Raw genomic sequence first — 22979 nt, 5'->3', positions numbered from 1 at the left:
ATTTCTTTCATAGATGAAACTAGTAAAATATGCACATTTTTCTGCCAGAAAACCTGTTTAACAGATTTCACTATTTGCGTAAGGGAAATCAGGAAATGACGGGGTTCCCTTGAAAGAAAAAACCCTTGATTGCCTCTAGTAAAATTTTAAAAAGTTATTTTGGAACCCAGTGCCCACAAGCCATCCGATAGGTCTGTTCTAATAATTAGTTCAATGGAAGATAATTGGCTGAATGGAAAGTGTAATAAATTATGCTCTCAGTGAATTTTCCTTCATGCTTTTCCTTCAGCTGCTTTTTGCACGTAAAGTTTTTACTACTGCTTCGGGGAAAAAATCCCTCTATCCTTTATGAAATTGCTCACTCATTATGGGTGGAAAAAGCAGTATATCATATCCACACACCTTGAATGCACACAGAAATTCTTCTAAGCTGCCTAAGAGATACTCAGCTGGGAATATGGATCCTGGGTTGATCAGGATTATCTTCTCCTTTGGAAACAGAAACTTCTGTTGTCCCTGGATCTGGCTTTTGCTTATTAAATTGTAGGAATTTCTCCATTAGGTCTGCTCCCAAGTTGAATATCAGAGCAAGCCAGGCTAAACCAAAAACAATCCAAATTGCTGCCAAGCTTCGGTACACTGAAATATAATGCTTGCTAGGATCAGTACCTATGGAAACAAAAAGAGAGAGAAAAACTTAATAGCTGAATACCTAAAAAAGTATTCTAATAAGCTGAACACACATATACAAGCATACTTCAGAGGTGGAATTGTTTTGGAACATACAGGAGAGTGAATGCAGCTCTCTTCAGAGCAGTACCATATTTTTTCAGACTTTTTTGCAGGAGCCTCCAAAAAAGTGCAGTTTCTTAAATGATTCATATCCGAATCATTTCTATTTTAATTAGCTATTGCATTAAAGCAGCTGAGTCTTATTTCATCTTTGCATGGAATCTTGAAAAATATCTTGTTGCTTTAAAAACATGCAGCTTCCAGTTATTCAAAATACCTCTTACCACTATTTTACTTTTGCACATATAGGTAGAACAAACTTGGTGGATTGCCTGTGTAGCTCCCTCTCCTTTTTTAAGGGAGATATTCAGAAATGAATATGAGCTGCTTCCTATGTGCATCTTGATTTGCATATCTATTAATTTTATCAGGCTGTCACTTAGGCTCTTAAATATTGCAACTGGCCACATGGAACCTTCTTTCTGTATAGCCCTTGATTGTCCTAGGACCACCTTCTTCTAATGAACTCAGCAACAGAAACTGCTTCCCTTCAGTTCACTCCATCAAGCCTAGCTCTTCCTCAACCAACTGGCAGAATTGTTTCAGGATCTTGGGCAGGAAAAAAATATTGTGCATTTGCTTCCTTCTTTTTTCTGAGATAAAAGTAGTGTACATGAGGGTTTGCCTGGATTTCATTCTTTTAACATCCCTGTGAATTTAGTTGGATTGATCAGTTTTGGTCGCCATGATGTAAAAAAGATGCTGAGACTCTAGAAAGAGTGCAGAGAAGAGCAACAAAGATGATTAGGGGACTGGAGGCTAAAACATATGAAGAACGGTTGCAGGAACTGGGTAGGTCTAGTTTAATAAAAAGAAGGACTAGGGGAGACCTGATAGCAGTGTTCCAATATCTCAGGGGTTGCCACAAAGAAGAGGGAGTCAAACTATTCTCCAAAGCACCTGAGGGTAGAACAAGAAGCAATGGGTGGAAACTGATCAAGGAAAGAAGCAACTTAGAACTAAGGAGAAATTTCTTGACAGTTAGAACAATTAATAAGTGGAACGACTTGCCTGCAGAAGTTGTGAATGCTCCAACACTGGAAATTTTTAAGAAAATGTTGGATAACCATCTGTCTGAGATGGTGTAGGGTTTCCTGCCTGGGCAGGGGGTTGGACTAGAAGGCCTCCAAGGTCCCTTCCAACTTTGTTGTTATTATTATTTGCCTGAAATCATCTGATGCGCTACAGATTTTTGGCAAGACTTGAATCTGGAGTTGTCCAATCCAAAACTCCTCTGCCCTCTGCTTCTGTCAATGGAAGCTCATAAGGTGTCTTCTACACAAATGCTTCCATTGAATTATCTCTCTTCCACATGAGCTGAAGGAAGAAGAGACTAGTGTGGAATTACATAGCATCTCAACCTCATCCTTGAAATGATTGTTGGAGAAGAACATTTGTCTATAGAATAGTTGACATCATGGAAACCAGAAATGCAGGAAATATGACTCAGAGAAAAAAGAAGAAATGCAATATATATATATTTTAAAAAACCTTATTTGTGGTTTATAACATGTAATTTGTGACTGGTTGTTTTTACGTCAGTCGGAATTACAATGTCAAATTTCAGGTGAAAATGAATGTAAAATTGATGCTGCCCAGTGAGTTGCAGCTTGATTTAGTGTAGGAAATCCATCTGGAATAGAAAATAGATTCCTTTTCTTTCAAAATAAATATAATTCTGAACAGTTTTGTCTGCATCTATAGAGAAGAAGCAAAGAAACCATCAATATTTCTCAATAGCATTTTCCTTTCTTACTTAGCTGCAGTCAGTAAAAAAGTCTGGTTCTTTTAAAAATTCTTTGTCCACATTAAAGCACTCTTGTGTGTGGCATGTTTGGAGCATGGTGTTTTGCACAACTATCTTATGTATATTAATATCACCTATTAATAATAAATTATTTTAAAATCTAGTCTGTCAGTGAAGTGTTTGTAGAAAATACGGCAGCCACAAAGGGGAACTTGCCATTTAAAGAAAAGTAAGTTTTTTAAAAGCTAAAATCTCATGAGAAGTCAGTTTCCTTGCATGAGAACTCACAAGATACCGGAGAAACTTTCGCCAAAATAAAGTGTGTTCTGCTGAATTTGGGGCAATTTTAAAATGTGTTTGAATTTTTTACATGCAGAGATACTTGCCATGTGCAACTGATTTCTCTCTTAATCTGTCTCTCTTTAAATAAAATGTAAGAACTTGTATTCTTGATTCCTAATGGAGCGATTGAATGAGTGAACAAAAAAGTACATTGTAAATATAATTTACATGCCATGTTATAAGTGTTACAGGTTTCTCTAGAATTCTTTCTAATCAATTCTGGTGGGATGGGCCAAGTGGGGGTTCTCTTACTTACAGCACTTAACTACTACTTTTATTATTACCTACTACATAATCTCCAAATCCAATGGTGCTGAGGGTGATAAAGGTGAAGTAGAAGCCTTCTCCATAACTCCAGCCTTCAGCATAACTGAAGATCATTGGTGGAAAAACCAGGAAGAGCAAAGTCCCAGCCATCAGAAATAAAACCATGGTTAATGCCTGCACCACCTGAGAAACATAAGGATGGAATGGTTGTTCAATAGTTGTCAAACTCCTGGCCGCTGGGCCAGATACATCACACCCTGGCCACGCCCATGCCCAGTTTAGTGAAGGGGAAGAAAGTCCCGATACATCACATGATGCCTCCATGACGACGTGAGTTTGACACCCCTGATCTAAAGTGTGGTTGCAAACATGAAGGCTATTTTCAATAATCCCCAAATGGTGTGTAGCTGAGTTTCAGGAGTGAAATTCAGTGAAATACTTTCACACCTGGCCTGTATAGTTATTTTAAAATATTGGTATGCCTATTATCATTTCAGAATGCAGTAGTTTTTCTAATTGGTTATCAAAGAATAGAAATAAGTGTAACAGAACATTACATTCATCTACATAAAGCCCCAAATCACAGTGGAGATTTGATAGGCTACCCTTGACATGATGCTTAGTCATATCAAAGAGAAGCCACAATTGGATATATTAAGTTATATTTCTGACATAGGTGATACATTTGACAAAAAATAAACTTAGAAATAATTTAAAGGTGTGGGTTGATACCTGATCATTTGTGGGAGCCAACCTTATTGAATTTAAAACCACCTCTGAAGTTTTATATAGTTTAGTTATAGTATCTGAATTTATATAATATCTGAAGGATACTATATAAATTAATGGAGTTTGCAAACCTTTAAACTTACAGTTGAAAACAGAGGGAAAGTAGTCTTCATGGAGAGAATCAATAGCTGTCAACTCTCTTACTTAGTGTTTTCTATATACTGAAGTACTACAAGAACATTTAGGGAAAAGTTAACGCAAACATTAACATGTATGAGTTCATGGTCCCATTTCTGTTCATTTCTTTTCTACAGAAGGTGGAGACCCTACATCTCTGTCCACACAATGGTAACTATTTTTTGCATAGATTCCTAATGCAGTAATTATATAGGCAGCCCAAGTCATAGCCTCTTTGTGTCACACAGTAAAATAAATGAGATAATTTTAAAGTCAAAACATGAAATTGATACCAACATGAAATAGCTCTGGTTCAAAGGGGCAGGGTTCAGGAAATGTGTCCTTAAGTTATTAAGTCAAAAGCAACAATTAGAAATCAATGGGAACTGTGGAACAGCTTGGAAAGATTCTTGATACTAAGGAAGGTTGATTGATTAGTAGACAGCCTCTCATCAGAAAACATTGAATGGAGGATATCTAGAATACGGTTTTTGCAATGTCCAATACCAGTCACTCTGTATGGTGTTTTCATGAAAATGTGGATGAAATTTCTGATTCATATGTTGTGTGACTCGAAACGAAACAGCTTCTTGAATATGGCTTCTTTTCATATATTTACATAAAAGAGGAAATAATTCTCAATATCACTCTCCAAAAATGTATAGAAACAGAAAACTGTTCTTCAGTAGAAATGCTAAATATTCAGGAACCCTGCCTTCTGAACTCACCTTTTCCAAGGTAACAACACCATGCAAGATTTCTACCTACCAAGATTCTGGATGGCTATGAATTTTGTTCTCCTAAATCAAATAGAAGAAAATCCAGTTTTTAGGAAATACGGGAAACTGCCCTTCCCTCTAAATTATGTCCTTAAACCTAAAAAGCATTTTATAGAAGGAAATAACATGAATCATCTACATTTTACAAATGATGTAATGGGAAATTTTGTCTTGCTGAAATGTACAGAAAGCATAATAGACATTGCTATCTGTGACTATTCTCCCAGGCAAGTAACCCCTCAGTCAAAGGCAGAGGGCCAAAGAGTTGTGTAACAATTTTGTCTTCACCTGTTTAGAAATTCAGCCAAGCTTTGTACCATCATTAGCAGGATATTCATTATGCCTCTCCAATGTTCTCTGATTTCTGGTGTGGAAATGTATAACTTATGAAAAGCCCTATCTGGGTTAGGCTAGCTTTCTGATCTGGCATTTCTTTCTCTAAGTACCGGTATTAAGAAAAATCATAATAAATCTTGTAATTTATTGCAACGTAAGGAATTTTGCTATGCATCTTGCCCTAATTTATGTACTGTAATTCATGTAAATTGCCTGGCAAGCCCTTTTAAAACAAATGAAATCATCCTCTTATTCATGTAAAAGTAATTATCAATATTTGGACACAATTTTCAACAGAATCATTTTTCAAAGGCTGCCAAGAAGAGATGCAGTTTTCCCCCCTTTTTTTTGATGGGAGTGGAATGTCCAGTTTTGCTGCTGATAAATTCATGGTGGGATTCTTTGTCTATATATGGGGGGAGAAAGACATAGTTACACTCAAGCTTATAAGCTCCCTTATTACATTTTACTTTGTTGCTGTGAAACAGAAATTGTTTGATTATCTGGGCGTATATCCTCAACATAAAACCACAATTGGGACTGGAATTTCTGTTGCTAAGCAATGCAGTCATTAAGTGAATTGCACCTGATTTTACAACCTTTTTCACCATGGTCAATAACTGAATCACATGGTGGTTAAGTGAAGCTGGCTTTCTTATGGAGTTTGCTTGAGGGAAGCCCCCTGGGAAGTTTGCACTTGGCACTCATGAGACCACAGGACACTACAGCTATCATAAATACATATGGATTGTTAAGTGCCTGAATTTTGATCATGTGACTGCAAGGACATTGAAACAGTTGTATATGTGGAGGGGCGTGGCCATGACCGTGGTGGGGTAAGGACCTTTCCTTCACTTCACAGGGCTTAATAATGAAGATTTATGAGGATTAATGCTGTTTGGAATGCACCGTTATGGATGAAAGTTAATAAATCATGAAGTGGAAATGTTAATAGCCCAGCAGACTGAATTTAAAACTGGTAGGTCATCTGAAACTGCTTGAATTAAGGAGTTTTTACTGCGTGGGATGACCGAACTGGCAGACACAAGGAGTTTGGAATAAACTGCTGTCTTTTGCTTTCCTTATTATAATTATCGTGTTCTGTGTTAAATGCTGAGGCTAAGGAATATCAAAGACTGAATTTGCTAATGAGAAGAATTTTAATTGAAGAGATCGATCTTTTGTGCTGGACTGACTGGTTGATTGGCTGAAGAAGATATTATTAGGTGGATAATTTTTTTATTATTTTTCTTTTGAGAGGAAATTAATAGCTTGTTTATATTACAGAAAACAAAAAAAGGACTTTGTTTTGAAGTTCAAGCTGGTTTGTTTGTTTTTTCTCTCTGCCGACGTGGAGAAAAAATGGCGCTGATTAAGCTGTGAGGTAATTGTGTTTCTTTGTGGAGTGAATATGACTCATAAGTTACTGATAAGCTACTAACGAGTGCAAATAAGCCGTTTCGCTTCAATTAAAAGATTGTCGTCCCTTGATCTTCATCAAGACCCTCTGTAAAATTGGTTTGACTGCTGTCCTTTGATCTTTACTAAGACTTTTTGAAAAATTGGAATCCCAGTTTGAGAAATTTTTTGGTTTTTGTTTTTTTTTTCAAAATGACTCAACAACTTTCAGAAACGCAGCAAATTGCTGCAGCTTTAAATAAAATTGGGGAAAAAATAGCAGCACTATCAGAGCGTATAGATAATTTGACATTTAAACTGACATCCGAAGTGCAAAATTTAAAGCAAGATATGGATGATAACTTTGCTAAACAAAAAGAGGAAATGACAATGATTAAAGATGAAATGGAGCAGCTGCATGTGCATGAGGCAAAAGTAGATCGGCAAATTGGCAAAATATTTTATAAAAATGAGCAGCAAGATAAGAGAATTTGTCTTTTGGAAGAAGAGATGAGAAAATATAATTTTGTTATTAGAGGAATCTCGGAAGAAAGGGAAGATAAATTGAAACAGCGGGTTTTGAAATGGATTAATGATTTGGATACGCAACTTACGTTCACAATAGCAGACCTGGCAAGCGTATTTAGAATTGGATATAGAAGGCAAAATGGTTCTAACAGGAATGTGCTTGTCAGGTTCGCAAATCTTGGTGATAAGTTGGAAGTTATGGCCAAGTTAAGAGAGTTGGGAGATGCTTTGAAGTTTGAAGGGAAGACTATTCAAGTCTTCCCGGATATATCAAGAGAAGAAAGGGCATGGAGATTTTTTTTAAAACCAATTACAAAAGTTTTGAGAGATAATGGAATTAAATACAATTGGAGGCCACCACAACAATTGAAATTTTTTTATAAAGGAAGGATGCGTACAATCACCCCAGATATAGATGCATTATTATATTTACGGGAGCTTGGACTGATTGAGATGGAGGATTTAATGGAGATAAAAGATCAAATGCTTCAGATGGGTGGAACATACGTGGAAACATCAATCTCAGAAGAAGAAAAAGGGGCTATTGGAGGGCAAGACTCTAAGGGTTAAAGAGGAAAGAAATATCACCTGTGTTGGTTGAACAGAAGAAGAGTCGTGAGGATACAGTAGGAGAAGAAGCAGATAAGAGTCTTGGAAAATATGAAGCTGAATGCGGGTCATCGCTATCTTTTTTTTTGAGTGATGAATTTAAATAGACAGCCCGAAAGAAGTGCCCCGGGCATTGGCACGTCCCCTCTCCCCCATTCTCTTTATAGAGGCGAAACCGATGAGGATGTGGGGGAAGAAGATTGTTTGTACTTTATTGTTTGTTTTGTTTTGTTTTTTCTGTTTTCTTATTGTTGTTTATATGGTAGTTTAATGTCGGGTGGTGGGGGCACAGAAAGGAAGATGCGGGATAGGATTAAAAATTTATATTTTAAATGGGAGTTATAAAAATAATGTCATGGAATGTGAAGGGTACAGGAATCAGATTAAAAGAAGAAGATTGGAGCTTAAGATTAAAAGGGATTTACCAGACATTTTATTTTTACAAGAAACTCATCAGAAATCTGAAGATTCAAATAGAATGTATATAAAAGGTATGCAAATATATGAAAAAGCATTTGGAACTTCAAAAGCTAGAGGAGTTGCAACACTGATATCAGATAGGGTGCACTTTGAAAACATAAGGTAATTTTGGATGAAGATGGAAGATATGTAATAATTGTTGGAAATCTTAATGAGGAAAAAGTGACACTTGTTAATTTATATTTACGAATGAAAACAAAGAGAATTTCTTGAAAAATAACAAAATTTTGGAGAATGAAAGTGTAGGAAAGTAATTGTGGCTGGGGATTTTAATTTAATCAGAGATAAAATAGACAGTACTAATCCCACCCGCTGTGGAGGAGCAAATAAAATGGGGATTTTAAATATGTGGATGCTTGAAGCGTGGTTGATGTGTGAGAGAGGTTAAAGGAATTGAGAGAGTATACACTTTTTTCTAAGATATATAATACATATTCTAGAATTGATTATATTTTTCTTTCTAAAGATTTGTTGAATAATGTGGATAAGGTAGATGTGGGAATTTTAAAGATTCTGATCATGCAGAAGTTATGGTGGACTTAGATTTTAATTTTGAGAAAAAAAGAAGCTATTGGAGATATGACGAGAAATTGTATAAAAATGAAAAGGATAAAAAATGGATACTTAAAAAATTGGAGGAAAGTTGGAGATTAAATGATAACGGGGAGGTTAAATTTGAAATTGTTTGGGATGCGATGAAAGCGGTGTTTAGAGGGGAGAGTATTAAATTATCAAGTAGGAAATATAAAAATTATAAAATTAAAATGGAAAGAGATAAAAATAAGATTAAAGAATTGGAAAATCAATTTTGCTTACTAAAGAAAAAAATTCTTCAGGAGCTTAATATGTTAAGAAATAAAATGATAGAAGAAGATACAGAGTTAGTAAAAGAAATTTGAGATTTTAAATAGGAATTTTTGAATTTAGTAATAGAAATTCTAAATTATTGGCAAAGATGGCGAAAGATAAAAGAGAGAAGAGAGAAATTGGAGTTTTGATAGATGATAGAGGTATAAGATGTTATAAAAAATTAGAGAAATGTGAAGTGGTTAGAAACTTTTTTCAGAATCTATATTCAAAGAAATCAATTAATCGGGGAAAATTGCAAAGCTATTTAGAAAAGTATGTGGTGAAAATTGATCAAACATATAAGGAATTGATGGAAGAAGATATAACACAAGATGAGATTAATGGAATAATACAAAAATTAAAATTAGGGAAAGCTCCAGGTGAGGATGGATTACCTGTTGAGTTTTATAAAGAATTTAAAGAATTAATAATACCAAGACTGCAAAAATTATTCAATGGAATATTACATGGTGGGGAAGTACCTTCGTCATGGAATAGAACGGTGATATCCCTAATTCCTAAACCAGATAAAGATTTAGAAAGGATTGAGTCCTATCGGCCCATTTCTTTAATTAATCAGGATGCAAAGATATTTACTGCTATTATAAGTAATAGATTAAATAGATTTATAGATAGATATATAAGTTATAATCAAGTAGGCTTTGTGAAGGGTAGATACATGAGTGATATTGTTAGAAGAGTATTAAATATTATAGATGTAGCTGAATATAATGGTGATAAAATTGGTATAGTATCATTGGATATTTTTAAAGCTTTTGATTCTGTACAATGGGAAACAATTAAAGTAATTGTGGAGGCTTTAGGCTTTGGTAATAAGTTTATACATGTTATTTCAAAATTGTACCAAAAGAGCAGTGCAAGAGTGAAGGTGAATGGAATATTAACTGAAGAGATAAAATTAGAAGCTGGTACGAGACAAGGATGTCCCTGTCCCCAACATTATTTTTATTGGCTATGGAAATATTGACAAAATGATAGAAAAGATGAAGAATTAGAAGGATATAAGGGTATAAGATAAATTTGTATGGATGATACTTTAATTATTTTGAAAAATGTAGAGAAAGATTTGAAAAGATATATAAGCATTTGATAGAATTTGAAGAAATGACAGGATTGAAAGTAAATTGGTCAAAGTCAGAATTATTGATGGATAGTAATGGTAATGAGTCTGAGAATATGCAAGAGCAATTTGGGATAAGGATTAAAACACATTGAAATATTTGGGTATAGTGCTTTCACTTAAGGTTAAAGAATTGAAAAACTTAATTATGATGTGGTGATTAACGAAATTGAGAAGAAGATAGATAAATATAAAATTTTAAAGTTGTCTTGGTTTGGTAGAATTGCAATGTGTAAGATGATGTTGCTGCCCAAGTTCAACTTTTTATTCGAGATGCTACCACTAAATTTGACAGAGAAAGATATTGAAGGATATCAGAAAAAACTGGATAAATTTTGCAATGGTGGCAAAAGACCCAGATTAGTGAAGAAAATGTGGTATCAAAATCAAAAGGAAGGTGGATTAGGAATCCCCAAATTATTTAATTATTACTGTGCGTATGGTATCCGGATAGTGGTAAAAATACTTAAAGGTGAAGATAATTATTGGAGAGATTTAGAGTTAAGGGATATAGAAATTTGGATCAAGGTGGTTTTAGATAAAGCAAATTTAAAATGTGTAAGTAGAAGTTATTGGTTAAAGGGATTAAGTAAAATGTGGAACAAATTTGTTAAAATTTTAATTCGGATATAATCTTTTGGGGAGACAACTGGAATTTGGCGATTAAAATAATATAAAACGTAATGAAGTGATTAAAGAGGAAAATATAGAAATTATTAAAGATTGGATAAAAGTTATGGGAAATGAAAGGAGGAATAAAGAAATTATTGAAAAATTAGGGTTAAGTTGGTTTGAAAAATACAGATAGAAAAATGGACAAAAAACTAAAGGAAAATTATTCGATAAATAGATGTGAAACTGAATTTGAATATTTAGTATCTCGGATTATGAAAGATGAAATTGGGCTAAAGGGACTCGTTAGTAGGGTTTATAAGATTATAAATTCTGATGAAAAATTACAAAGAGTGATGAGGACAAATTGGGAAAAAGATCTTAATATTGAAATACCAGAATCAGATTGGAATGTGAATTGGAAGAGTAGAATTATGAGAACTTTATCTATAAGGATTAAAGAGCACAATTATAAAGTTGTTTGGAAATGGTATTTGACTCAGTAAGATTGTCACAAATGGATAAAAAACTAGTAAAAATGTTGGAGATGTGAGATGGAATTGGGGACTTATGAACATATGTGGTATAATTGTGATAAGGTTAAAAGTTTTGGCAACAATTGGAGAAAATGATATTTGAAATGATGGGGAAAGTAATAACATTGAGAGTGGAAACTATATTATTGTTGGTAATTAAGGAAATAGAATTAACAAAATATGAAAAAGAATTGATTAGAATTATGATTATAATAGGTAGAATTATAATAGCTAGATATTGGAAACTAGATGTGATTTTTAGAATAGAAGAGTGGAATTCTGAAATGTGGAAATTAGCTTTAAATGATAAAATGACATGTGATATTAAAATTAGAAGTGGTGTGTATAAAGAAGATATTTTCTGGAAGACTTGGAAACCATTTGTGGACTTTGCGCTTGGAACATTGGACGCTTCAGTACCTGTACCTCGAGAACGTGGATTTTGGCAATCATGAGGATATATCCGAAGACCCAAATCTTCCTTTTATGTATAGCACAAGGGTGTAATAATGTATTTTCTTTTTGTTTGTTTGTTGCAAAAAAAAATAATAAGAAAAAAAAATAAAATAAAATAAAAAAAAAAAAAAAAGAAACAGTTGTATATGTGATGATTGAGGATAAATGATTTTTCACAACCCTTGTAACTGTGAATGATTTTTAAACAAATGGTTATACGTTGAAGACTACCAGTACTCTGTTGCAATTGTTTTGTCACAAAAACAAGAATTCAGAGGCATATTATATACTCAAAAATGCGAAATGACATGAAAATGGATATCAAGGCTAAAGGAGAGAATGAATGGCCCTCAGTATTCTTGGGTATGTCCTTGTCATTGCTTGCTTCAGTGTCCTGTTTACACATATTACTTAGTTATCTGGAATGAAGAGACAAGGATATATACATATCTGAAAATCGTTATATTAGACATCTTCAAAATTACACCTGAAAACATCTACCAAGTATTCAGGACTAAGTAGTATGAACTATTGCAGAGCAAAGTATAGGGAAAACAGGGACGATGGTGTTCAAAAGAAATTGAGATAGTGATATTCTTCTTTGTGTTAAACTCTGGCTTTCTGGCCATTTAGGTTTTCTGTGTTACCCCCTGATCTTGCTTGTATAGTTGCTGCAACTTACTTAGTCCTTTGTAATGGCTCCACTTCTACAATGGATACAGGGGAATCCTCCACTTAAAATCATACAGGAGCCCAGAATTTATAAGTCATGATGGCTATAAATTGAGACACCCCCATGACTGGACCCAATTTTATGCCTTTTTTTGATGGCAGTCATTAAGCAAACACCACCATTGTTAAGTGAACACAGTGGCTGTTTAGTGAATGTGGCAGCTGTTAAGTGAATCCATGTATTCCTATGGACATTTTGTTTTTGCTGGAAGCTGACTTTAAAGGTCCAGAAACCAGCAAAAAATACAATAAATTATGGTCACATGACTGTGGAATACTGCAGTTGGCCATATTGGTGAGCAGGTTGCCAAGCTCCCAAAATACAGTCATGTGACTGTGTGCACACTCAGATGTTGGAACGGTAGAAATGGGTTGTCAGGATCTCTTGGGGACTCCATAATTTTAAACACTTGCTAAGCAACTGGTTATTAAATGAAGACTACCTTAGCATTCCAAAGGTTTAGGTTATATCAACAGATTGTCTTAGCATTCCAAAGGTTTAGGTTATATCAACAGATTGTGTCAAGAATGCATAGCTTGACCTGTCACTATTTAGAGGTTCAAATCAACAAAGTCTTCTGTTGTCCTGGATTGGCATATGTCCAAGATACTCTCCTGTGTGCTATGAATACATGAAAATCACCTCTGTAATGTGCTATAGGAATAAATGAGCAATTGTACCTGAGCTCGCCCTGACTTGTGGACCCATCTGTCCAGGTCAATCAGGTGTGTGCTGAGTCCTTTCCCCAACCGATTAAGAAATGCCAAATTAAGAGGGACCCCAAACAAAGCATAAAATACACAGAAGACCTGTCCAGCTACTGTACTGGGGGCCAAGTTCCCATAACCTACAGAAAGAAAAGAAATCAAATCTCTTAATGAGGCTCAATTTACGTGAAAAAATGTTATTTTATTAAGAGAATTCTGCTTATTCTTCTTTCAGATCTCTTCCTATTTTGATCAAGCCAAAATTAAACACTTGCAGGATCTTGCTTCCATGATTGAAATTACGAGGATTTTAACACTGAATTTTGGCTGGTTCATGCACTTTCTGATGACCTGAGTGCCCAAAAGCAGATTTCACAAATCTACAACTGATGGTGTACATGCTGTAGACAAGACAATTAATCATAGAAAAAAAAATCACATAAAAATGGGTGTAGTTGAATATAATGACTTTTAAAATATACATTTCAAAGTCTGGAACTTTTCTGATGCAGATTTGCAAACTGCTTTGTATCATCAGTCACACATGATTCAACTTTTCCCTAAAGTATTGTGGAAATCTAAAGGAGGAAAAGGGGAAAAAATAACTCACATTACCTATAGTGGTGACCACAGTCCCAGCAAAGAAGAAACTATTGCTAAAGTCCCAGTTACTAGGATTGGTTGAATTTCCTTCAGGGTTGACTCCTTTTTCCCAGGCTTCCATAATGACCTGTCATGGAAACATTTGTAAAAGAAGGGGAAGAAAGGGATTGTTTAAAACTGGGACATTATAGTAACTAAGTTAAATGCATTCAGTTTCCAATATTCACTATTGATAGTGTACTAATGATGAGAGCGCCCATGTTACTCTACCAGTGAAGTAGGACTGCTTGTAGGAGATGAGTAGGCTGAGCTGGAAGATGGGATTAAATGTGTCATCAGTTTGAAATAATTGTGTAACCATAAGAGATCCAAGTCTAACCATTCATCAATTCTGTTAACCTCTATTTAGTTCCAATATCGTTTTGACTGTTAATTGTCCAGATTCTGTAAATATAGCAATAATAACCTCTTCAGTGCTTTGAACTGAAGTAGTGTGTGCCTGACAGATGCAGTAAGAGTTGTACACAACTCACTATCCTCTTTCAGTGAGAACAATTATAATTGTATTTAGAGCTTGTGGAGAATTCATACTTTTCAAATGTATACATGAATGAAAGCAAAATAGTATAGTTCTGAATTGTTCTACCAAACTCTGCTATGTAGTTTGAACCTTTAAAAAAAAAGATCAAACAAATGTTAATCTACAAATGGCTAATATATAAATCTGTATACCGGTAATCTACAAAAAATAGATAGATAAAAGGAAAATTCCTATTGAAGTAGAATGGATTTAAGATTTTTTTTTAAAAGAGCCACTCAAAAGAATTAAAGGTGACATATTTAACCAACCTTAGTAGATGTAGCAAGATCGGGAGGGGACTCTTTCACTGGAATCCACTGGTAGTGGATCAACTACAGTGAGGCAACAAGAGAGATGCAGTGCCTGTTTAATACCAGAATAATGTAAGAAAGGGTTTACGAAAAGACTGAAACTATGGGAAATGAGTGACTGCAAATAGGGTATTTGTAAACAATTTAGAGGTGTCTACATGTCTTTAAAAGTCTAATTAAGGAGTAATTATCAGGCCCTTACAACGTTAAGCAGGAGAAACAGGGTTTAAACTCTTGTGACATAGATATGTATAAAGAGAGATTCTTAGACTTTGTACATGTTGACCTTTATTATGTTTTTAATTATGTTTTTAATTTTCCCTTTTAAATCGTTTTATGGTTTTTGTCTGTTATCCACCCAGAGTTACTTAGTGAGATGGGTAATGTCTAAATTTGATTAAATAAATAGGGTCAGTTATATTTACAATAAACTTTAATGTATCCACACCTCATTCTTGGATTACAGTAAAAGCATTGTTACAGAGTGAGTTATAATTCTTAGACAAACATTTAGCAGTATCTTGAAAGAAAGTATTGAGAACACTTAAGGCCAGTTGTTGATCAGGAAAGATTTATACATCTGCTCCATCAAAGAAACAAAGGAAGTTTCAAACAAAGGAAGTTGTTGATCCCATAAGAAATTGAGTTCCATTCTTAGTTGCCTCCATTTCTCATTGTCTGAATACTGTCACTAGGTTAAAAAATTATGGTAGTTCATACTGCATTTGTCTGGTATTAATTTAATATGATGATTGCAGTGCTCCAAAAGTATTCACTTAATTTTTTGTGCCCTTTAAACTGTAGTAAAATACTTTCCTACGTTTGGTTCTGAATGTACTTTCATGGGCCAACAGTGCTGGCTGCAGTTTTGATCTCCTCTGCAATGCTTGATGAAACCCTCCAATACTATCTTATGATCTAGCCTAGATGTTTCTTTGTTGAATCTCATTAGAAATTAGAGAAGTGCCAGCACATAAACTCCTATGCAATGGTTGGTGTAAGCAGAAAATGGGCCATATTGAGTAAGGGTATTAGGCAAAGTACAATAATATTAAGCAGAATATAATAACAATGATTCAAATTGGAATGCCAATACTTGGCAAATGCATTATGTTTATGAAGATTTATGCTGTAACTGAAATATTGGTGCCCTCTAGTGTTTTTGTACAATATCAACCAGCATTGATCACAGAAAATAATGCTCCAAATGAATCATGCTTACCTCAGAAAATTGAGTTTTCTTTTAAAAACTGCAGCAAATATGTGGCATTTTCTTAATTTCTGTTTATATTGTGGGGAACAAAATGCTCAGTTTTTCAGAGGACAAGCTACATAGTTTATTGTTGATTATAAATGCTGTCATTAAAAACATTTTGTTGGGGAAAATAATAATTATCACTTTGATCAAATGCTAAACTATTGGTTTAAAGCAAGAACCAAAGAAAACAAAATATAAAACTTTCATATATATGAAAGGGTGAAACCAATTTTCTTCAGAAACCACCATTCTTTAAAAAATCAGTGCAAAATATATCTCTTTAAAAATTGCACATAGGAGTTATGCCATATGATACTTACTGTTTCTTCTGCAAATATTCCCTACATTCTCCCATTTCTAGATTAATGCTCTGCAACATTGAGTATTGGTAAAGAAACGGAAAATTGATTGTGGGATAGATATTCAGGAATTTGGAACTGACATTTTTATGTTGATGTTTTTTGTTAATTAAGCAACATTTATTTCTATTTTCTGTCATTTTATCTTAACTGGTTTTTTGAATGGAGGTGTTCAGGAGTAGTAGATGTCTGATTGGAACACAGAATAACTGAACCCTTCAATTTAGAATTTGTAAAACAAAGGAGATGACAATTCCCTCATGGATTTAACTCAAAGTAGCCACAGAGGAAAGAAAATGGAAACCTGTAAGCTCTTTAGTAACTAAGCTGGAAGGCAAAACTAGAAAAACTTTATGCCCTTGTTATGACTTGTACAATGGCAGAGATGGGAGGTGCATTAGGATTAGAGGTATACCTATTGCCCTTCCCCAACACCTCCAATCTGTGTGGGCAAAGGATTCATGCAGCTCTCAGACTTTTCAATATGACAGGAAGAATCTCAGTTGGGATAGGGAAGATAGCAGAAACAGCTTCAATTTTTTTCCAAGCTAAATGGAAGGAAAAAGTTTCATTTGAATTACTGCTTCATGAATTGTTAACAGAATACACAATGTTCTTATGTCTAGGTCCAATTCACATATCTTAGCAAGCCATAATGGGTCTGCTTTGGTTCTGTCAGTGTGCGTTGTGGTTTGTAAACCAGGGTTTATGTCTTATAGTTATGCATAAAGAAGGCCGCTATAACTTGCTCTATACAGTTGTAGCTTAGTATAATGTGTGAATCCAGCCATAGTTGCATTTAGACTTTGTGGTATATGATTTGTACTCGTACATGCCTATGGGTAATATCCAAAAACTTAGAAATAGAACCAGTGGCATTTAACAGTGTTACCTTTTCTTTGTAGAATGTATGTCACTAATGTAATAAGGTCCAATCAATGTTGTTTAGGCAAGTACGAGCTGTCACTCATTTGTTTACTTCCATCAGATTTTTGTTTGTGGGATGTAGGTTTTGCTTGTTTTTATAGCGATAAGAGTGCATCGTTTTCTCAAGAAAAAAATGTTATTTCTTCCAGAGAGACAGTCACAATCTTGTTAGCATACTTTACACAAATATGCCACCCCTCTCGCCCCACAATATAATCTGCTAGAATGAAGGAGTGTGCTGAGGTCTCAAAAGTCTTCCACAATATTGTGGAGGAAATCACATTGGGAAGGGAGGGGCTGTGGGAAGAAGGCAGCAGAAGTAGCTTCCCATTTTTTTCCAAGTCCAAGGGGAGAGAATTACTCCCTTCAAACTTCTGTTTCATGTGCGAATACTCCACCTCCAAAAAAACCTGGAGATCTAAAATAGAATAAATTATTGGAGTTTAATGATCTATTCTGTGATATAATATGCAAAACTTGCAGATGTAATGTTTTCTTCTATTGTGCTAAAGAGAGTTGGAAGTTGGTGCCTCTTTCTTCCCCTCTTTACACCATATTTCTATGCAACCAACTCAGCCTAATCACCAAATAGAATATAAATATTCATAAATGGTGCAGTAGTTTAGCAGAGTGCAAGCCTGTGTGTCAACCTCATAGAAATCCCAAGAAAACTGCATGCACTGCTTGGCCTTAGTAGGAAGGGAAAAAAGGAAAGAGAATTGCAATTGGAATGATGGGAAATTACAATATACTGCCAGGGAAAAGTCCATACAGATAAGCACTTATTCATTAATCAGACTGTAGGAGGAGGCCTTATTATAATAAAAGGATTCTTCAATTTCTGTTGCATTTTCATTGGATAATGGGAAGATACTTATGAAGATTGAATTATTTCTCAACAGAGATTAGGTGCTATGGCTAGACCACAGACAGAAAGCTAAATAACTGATATTGGCAATCAGGAACGTATATCAAATACACAAACTTTCTACAACTTTCTGACCATTTGGGCTTAGATTTGATAATCTTTAGAAGACAAACTCTCTTTAAAACGACTGGCCAAGTCAAGGCTAGCATTCTCTATGCATTAGCCATCCATTCCAGAGATGCAGCTTCATGTTAATAATATTGGCTATGTGATAGTGGAAGATTGTCCTTACCTGCACAAACTGTTCCAGAGCTTGCCGATCCAGGCACGTATAGTTTTGCAGGAACATAAGCTTCTTCATTTGGAACTGGTCTCGACTCTGGGCTTCTGCCTGCTTCTCTAGCAGCTGGAACACCATGGCTCCCAGGAGGAGGTAAAAGAGATACCCGAGCACTAGTGTCAGAGTCCAGCTAAGCTGCCGGTTGCACACGGTGAGGTAGGGCATGGCTGTTGGTGGGCAGGTAGACCTGACCTAATGGAGCCAAGCGTTATTCCATGGGTTAATGTTCTTTCTCCAAGAGGCATAAAAGAATTGCACAGCTGTCTTTTCAGCACACACGGCTAAGATCGTGTTTAAACAGCTTGTGAGCATCAGGTCTAGACAACATGAGACTAAAGCAAACAGATTTAACTCCCACCTCTTTTCTTTAGTTGGGAGTAAAATCGCACTGGTTTGTTGCTGCATTTCTGGTAACAGTGATGCGTTTTTGTTAACAAGTAAAAGACAAACTCAGTATTTCTCACACTTGAGGATTGACAAATTGGGCTAAAAGACCAATGGACTTAACTAGCACTATTGGAAGTTTCTGTACTGCCAGTGACAAATAATAGGATAAGCTACAGTAGCAATCTCCAGCTTGATGCCTTCCAGATGTGTTGAACATTAACTTCTATAATTCCTAGCTGGAGTGCTGCATGATGCAGATTTTCTTTTGTTTGTTTCTTTTCCATTTCCACAGTATTAGCAATTTGGAACATCATATCATACAGCAGTTATATAGCACTGGTCAGAAACAGGGCACAGCAACTCCTGATGATATCAGAATTAGGAACCAAGTATCCTTCCAAAAATTGCATTTGAAAAATCATGTGCAAATAGGAGAAGTTGGCATGGAAATAATTAAGGGCAACCGTCTTTAAGTCACAGATAAGGTGTCTTGCCATCGGATCCAAGACTTCTGGAAATGGAAAACCAGAAGAGGAACTGAAATGTTTCCCTGCACTGGGCTCACAAGAGAGGTTCGGGTAACCTGCTCTGTTCCTCTCCCACTTGTTCTGAGCACATGTGAGAGAGTAAAGACTAAATAAGCAATATATGTCCTAGTGTCCTAGTGCCAAAGTACAGTAGCAATGTGGCCTCTGTTATCGCTTATGATATGAGTTCTTTGTTGCCATCTAGACATGTGGTTGCTGTGGGAAAGGCCTCTCTGCATATCATATACACAGACAAAACTTCTTAATGTAGCATAGGCCAATACCACTTCATAAGGAGAAACACCGCTGTATACTTCAATCTCCACAGTGCCTGTTTCTACATAGACAATAGGATTTTTTACCACTCCAGATGATGATGGTTGAGAATGTTTATTATTGTTAATTTAAATTTAAATGTAATACATCTCCAAATGGCACATAAAATTGGAAAATACCTTAACATGCAAAAACATATAAAGCACAAAATAATAAGCATTACAACAACACTTTTTCAAAATATTGAGGTGAATACAGTTTCTTCATTTGCCAAAATTGTAACCAAGTTAGTATGACCTGGCTGAATGATTTCTAATAATTGAAGCTTAAAGCTCTTCATGCTCCTCCTCCACATGGGGTTGAAGGCATGGGTGAATTTAAAACTGTTCAACATAAGAATGGCCCTGTCAGCTTTATGGATTAACAAGAATCACCTGTAATATAATAAAATTGTATGTTACCCAAATATCAGCAACTCTTAAAGAAACAAGCCAGTTCAATATTATGTACAGCTGAGGGAGATACTCCACTTGTTTACATACCTGAGAAGCCATAACACGCAGGCTTAAAAGACGATATAGGATCAGCTCCTTAACGGCCTCAGATCTGGTCTAGGTTTGTCAGTGGGGCCCTTCTCTGACTTGAGAGACTCTTATTCTTCAAGTACTCTGCTTTAGGGGCCCTGATAAATTGTCAATTGTACTTTCATGATAGAATGAATAGTTGATCCTGTTCTTCAGGGAATCTCCAAAGAATCTCTAAAGGGAATCTCCAAAGAATCACAAAATTCCTTGTCCTGGGCAATCAGTGATGGGTTGCTCCTGGTTCATCCCAGTTTGGGCGAACTAATAGTGGTGGTCATGGGAGGCTCTGGCCACCCCCCAGATATCATCAAAAGCACTCTGTGCACACTCGCGAAGCGAGTGCAGTCACGCATGCACTATCGATAGCGACTTGGTAGCACCGGGATTTGAATCCCACCACTATGGGCAATGGTTATACATTTAAAAATTTTAAGCAGCTCCAGTGACCTAGAAGAAACAGGAAAAAAAAAATATCAGGAAGCAAAGCAATGTGGACGTTTTCATAACCAATCTACATCATATTCATTGTGATTAATTTGTTTTGTTAGTCATTTGGAAGTATTTGAATGGAAATGTAGTATGTAAATTTACTACAAGGAAGGAAAGGAAGGAGAAATAATGGCAGTCAGCCTCAGTGTTATGACTAGCACCAGAGAAGCTCTATTTAGTAAAATCCAAGTTCCAGTAGTTATTAAAAACATCTGAGCTTCCTCCTTGAATGGCTGGCACTCCTTCATTCAAGGTCTGCACATCACATTAGTCAGAATTTTGTACTTAAAACCAAAGTCTGATTACTGGTGTAGAAACAAACCCATTTAATCAGATGAATGGCAGAGATTTCTAATGTGTTTTGACAGGATTATTATCTCTAATGGTAGGAATAAAGTATGTTAAAAGAATGTTAAAGTGGCAGGCATTGCTAATAAATCAGTGGGAAATAAACTATATCACAGAGGTGTTTTATAAAAAGAACAAAGACTTCTACATAAGACATGTCAGGAGATGGTTTTACCATCAGATTTTAGTTGAGGAGAAATATTTATTTTGAAGAAAACTATTGTCCAGACAACAAAGAAAGTGAATATGTCAGAGGATTAAAGTAAATCACACAGCCCTAAATGTTTATTCAGAACAGCCTAACTAATTCTAAAATTAATGGGACTTCATTTAGATAAACAGGGTAAATACCAAATTTCATTCCCAGTGTAGAGTTCTTGGTGTTCTCTTGTCATTTATTGCCAATGATTTATATTTTTAAATTTAGTCAAGAAAGATAAACATTAAACAAAAGTAAAAAATTGCATTTTATCCAGAAATAATTCATATAACCCAGCTGCAAGGGGCAAATATCTCTGATGGCCCTAGGTAGCACATAAATTCAACGAACATGAGAAAGTGTGAGTGCCAAAGTTGGTGAGACAAAACTTATCAAAACATAGTACAAGTGCTCTCCATTTTCAAGGCTAAAAATGAGTGGTAAAAGTCAATTATCTTATAAGAGTAGAAGAAGGACACACAATTTAAAACTTGGGGTTGTAAAGACTTGATCGCTTGATTTTGCAATGCCTAATTTTCTCCACTATTAGGATTCTTGGATCAATAATAAAAACTATATGCCTTTCCAAGTGTTGTCCTTGACTCTGCTGAATACTCGTTTGAGTTCCTAGAGAGACATTTACTGCAAAGCATATATAGACCAATGTCATAAGGCACTAAAGGTCAATGTCTATTAGCTCAGCTGGTAGTGACCATGGAAGACTATGGAAGACAGCATGGAAGACTATGGAAGACAGCAACTTGGAATGTTGTCTGGGTTTCTAGAGAGAATTGTTGTTGTGCCCTGGTGAAGCTCTGACAGGAAGAGTGAATGAGCACTTTGAATTGGGAAGACAATGTGTAGCCATGGAATTCCATTTTTACAGCCACCAAAGCTGCTTTGTAGTAATAATGGACATTAAGTGCTATTTCTAATATATAGTTAGCATAGGATTGTTTCTTTTAATAAAATATCTCAGAGAAAACTTTGGGAAAACCTCAGCCCATCAGTATGTGACACTTTCCCGTTTCACATAGTTCTCCACTAAGTAGCCTTTGTCTTTCAATGTTAAACCCACCTTCTGGGTACAAAATGTTGCCTGCTTCCGCTCTAAAAGGAATAGAAGGAATAGAAAAGTTTTGCTCAAGGAGGAGGGATTAATAATAACTGCCTTTGGAATCTCCATGTTTGGACCTGCATGTTCATTATCATAACATGTCATGATGTTTTCTTGGCTTGGCTGATGCCTCTGCAATTCTGCTGATTCAAGACATTCATTCATTCATTTGTTCAATATCTATTTCTTCCCATCTTAATGACACTGGGCAGTTTGCATGCTCATACTATGGGCATCATCCCAGATCAGCTTTATGCTTATTGGCTTGGTTTGGTGAACATCACACAGCCTTTTGGTGTCTGCTCTTTGTTTTGACTTCTTGTACAAGTCAATTTTATCTCAAAAGGCTGTGCAGGAGAATTTTTAGGGACATTATGTTATATTTTCACACATAAATTGATTCCAACAAGGTGAATATGCTGTTTTTCAGCATTTAAGTATTCAACATCTACATCAATCCATTCCTTGACCTCAGCTTGGAGATGACCTGTCTGCTTTATGCTATGCAATTATATTTTTTAATTCATTTTATATTCATTGGATTCATTTTAACAGTACTTTTCATTAGAGGATAGCAGCTCTCCACAA

The 22979-nt window shown here is 35.4% G+C and overlaps 1 protein-coding gene across 1 annotated transcript; it reads right to left on the bottom strand.

Annotated features, from left to right (window-relative positions):
• Positions 1-445: 445 nt before the first annotated feature.
• Positions 446-18629, bottom strand: KCNK16 (potassium two pore domain channel subfamily K member 16). Its single transcript, XM_058170336.1, has 5 exons — positions 18417-18629; positions 13834-13948; positions 13192-13358; positions 3166-3331; positions 446-669 (listed from the first exon to the last, which is right to left on the bottom strand). The coding sequence occupies exons 1-5, from the start codon at positions 18627-18629 to the stop codon at positions 446-448; spliced, it is 885 nt and encodes a 294-aa protein (XP_058026319.1).
• Positions 18630-22979: the final 4350 nt, after the last annotated feature.

The sequence above is a fragment of the Ahaetulla prasina genome, chromosome 1 (genome assembly GCF_028640845.1).
Source record: "Ahaetulla prasina isolate Xishuangbanna chromosome 1, ASM2864084v1, whole genome shotgun sequence".
NCBI classification, from domain to species: domain Eukaryota; kingdom Metazoa; phylum Chordata; class Lepidosauria; order Squamata; family Colubridae; genus Ahaetulla; species Ahaetulla prasina.
Note: the sequence above shows the minus strand (reverse complement) of the source record. Positions and strands in the feature narration are given on the sequence as shown.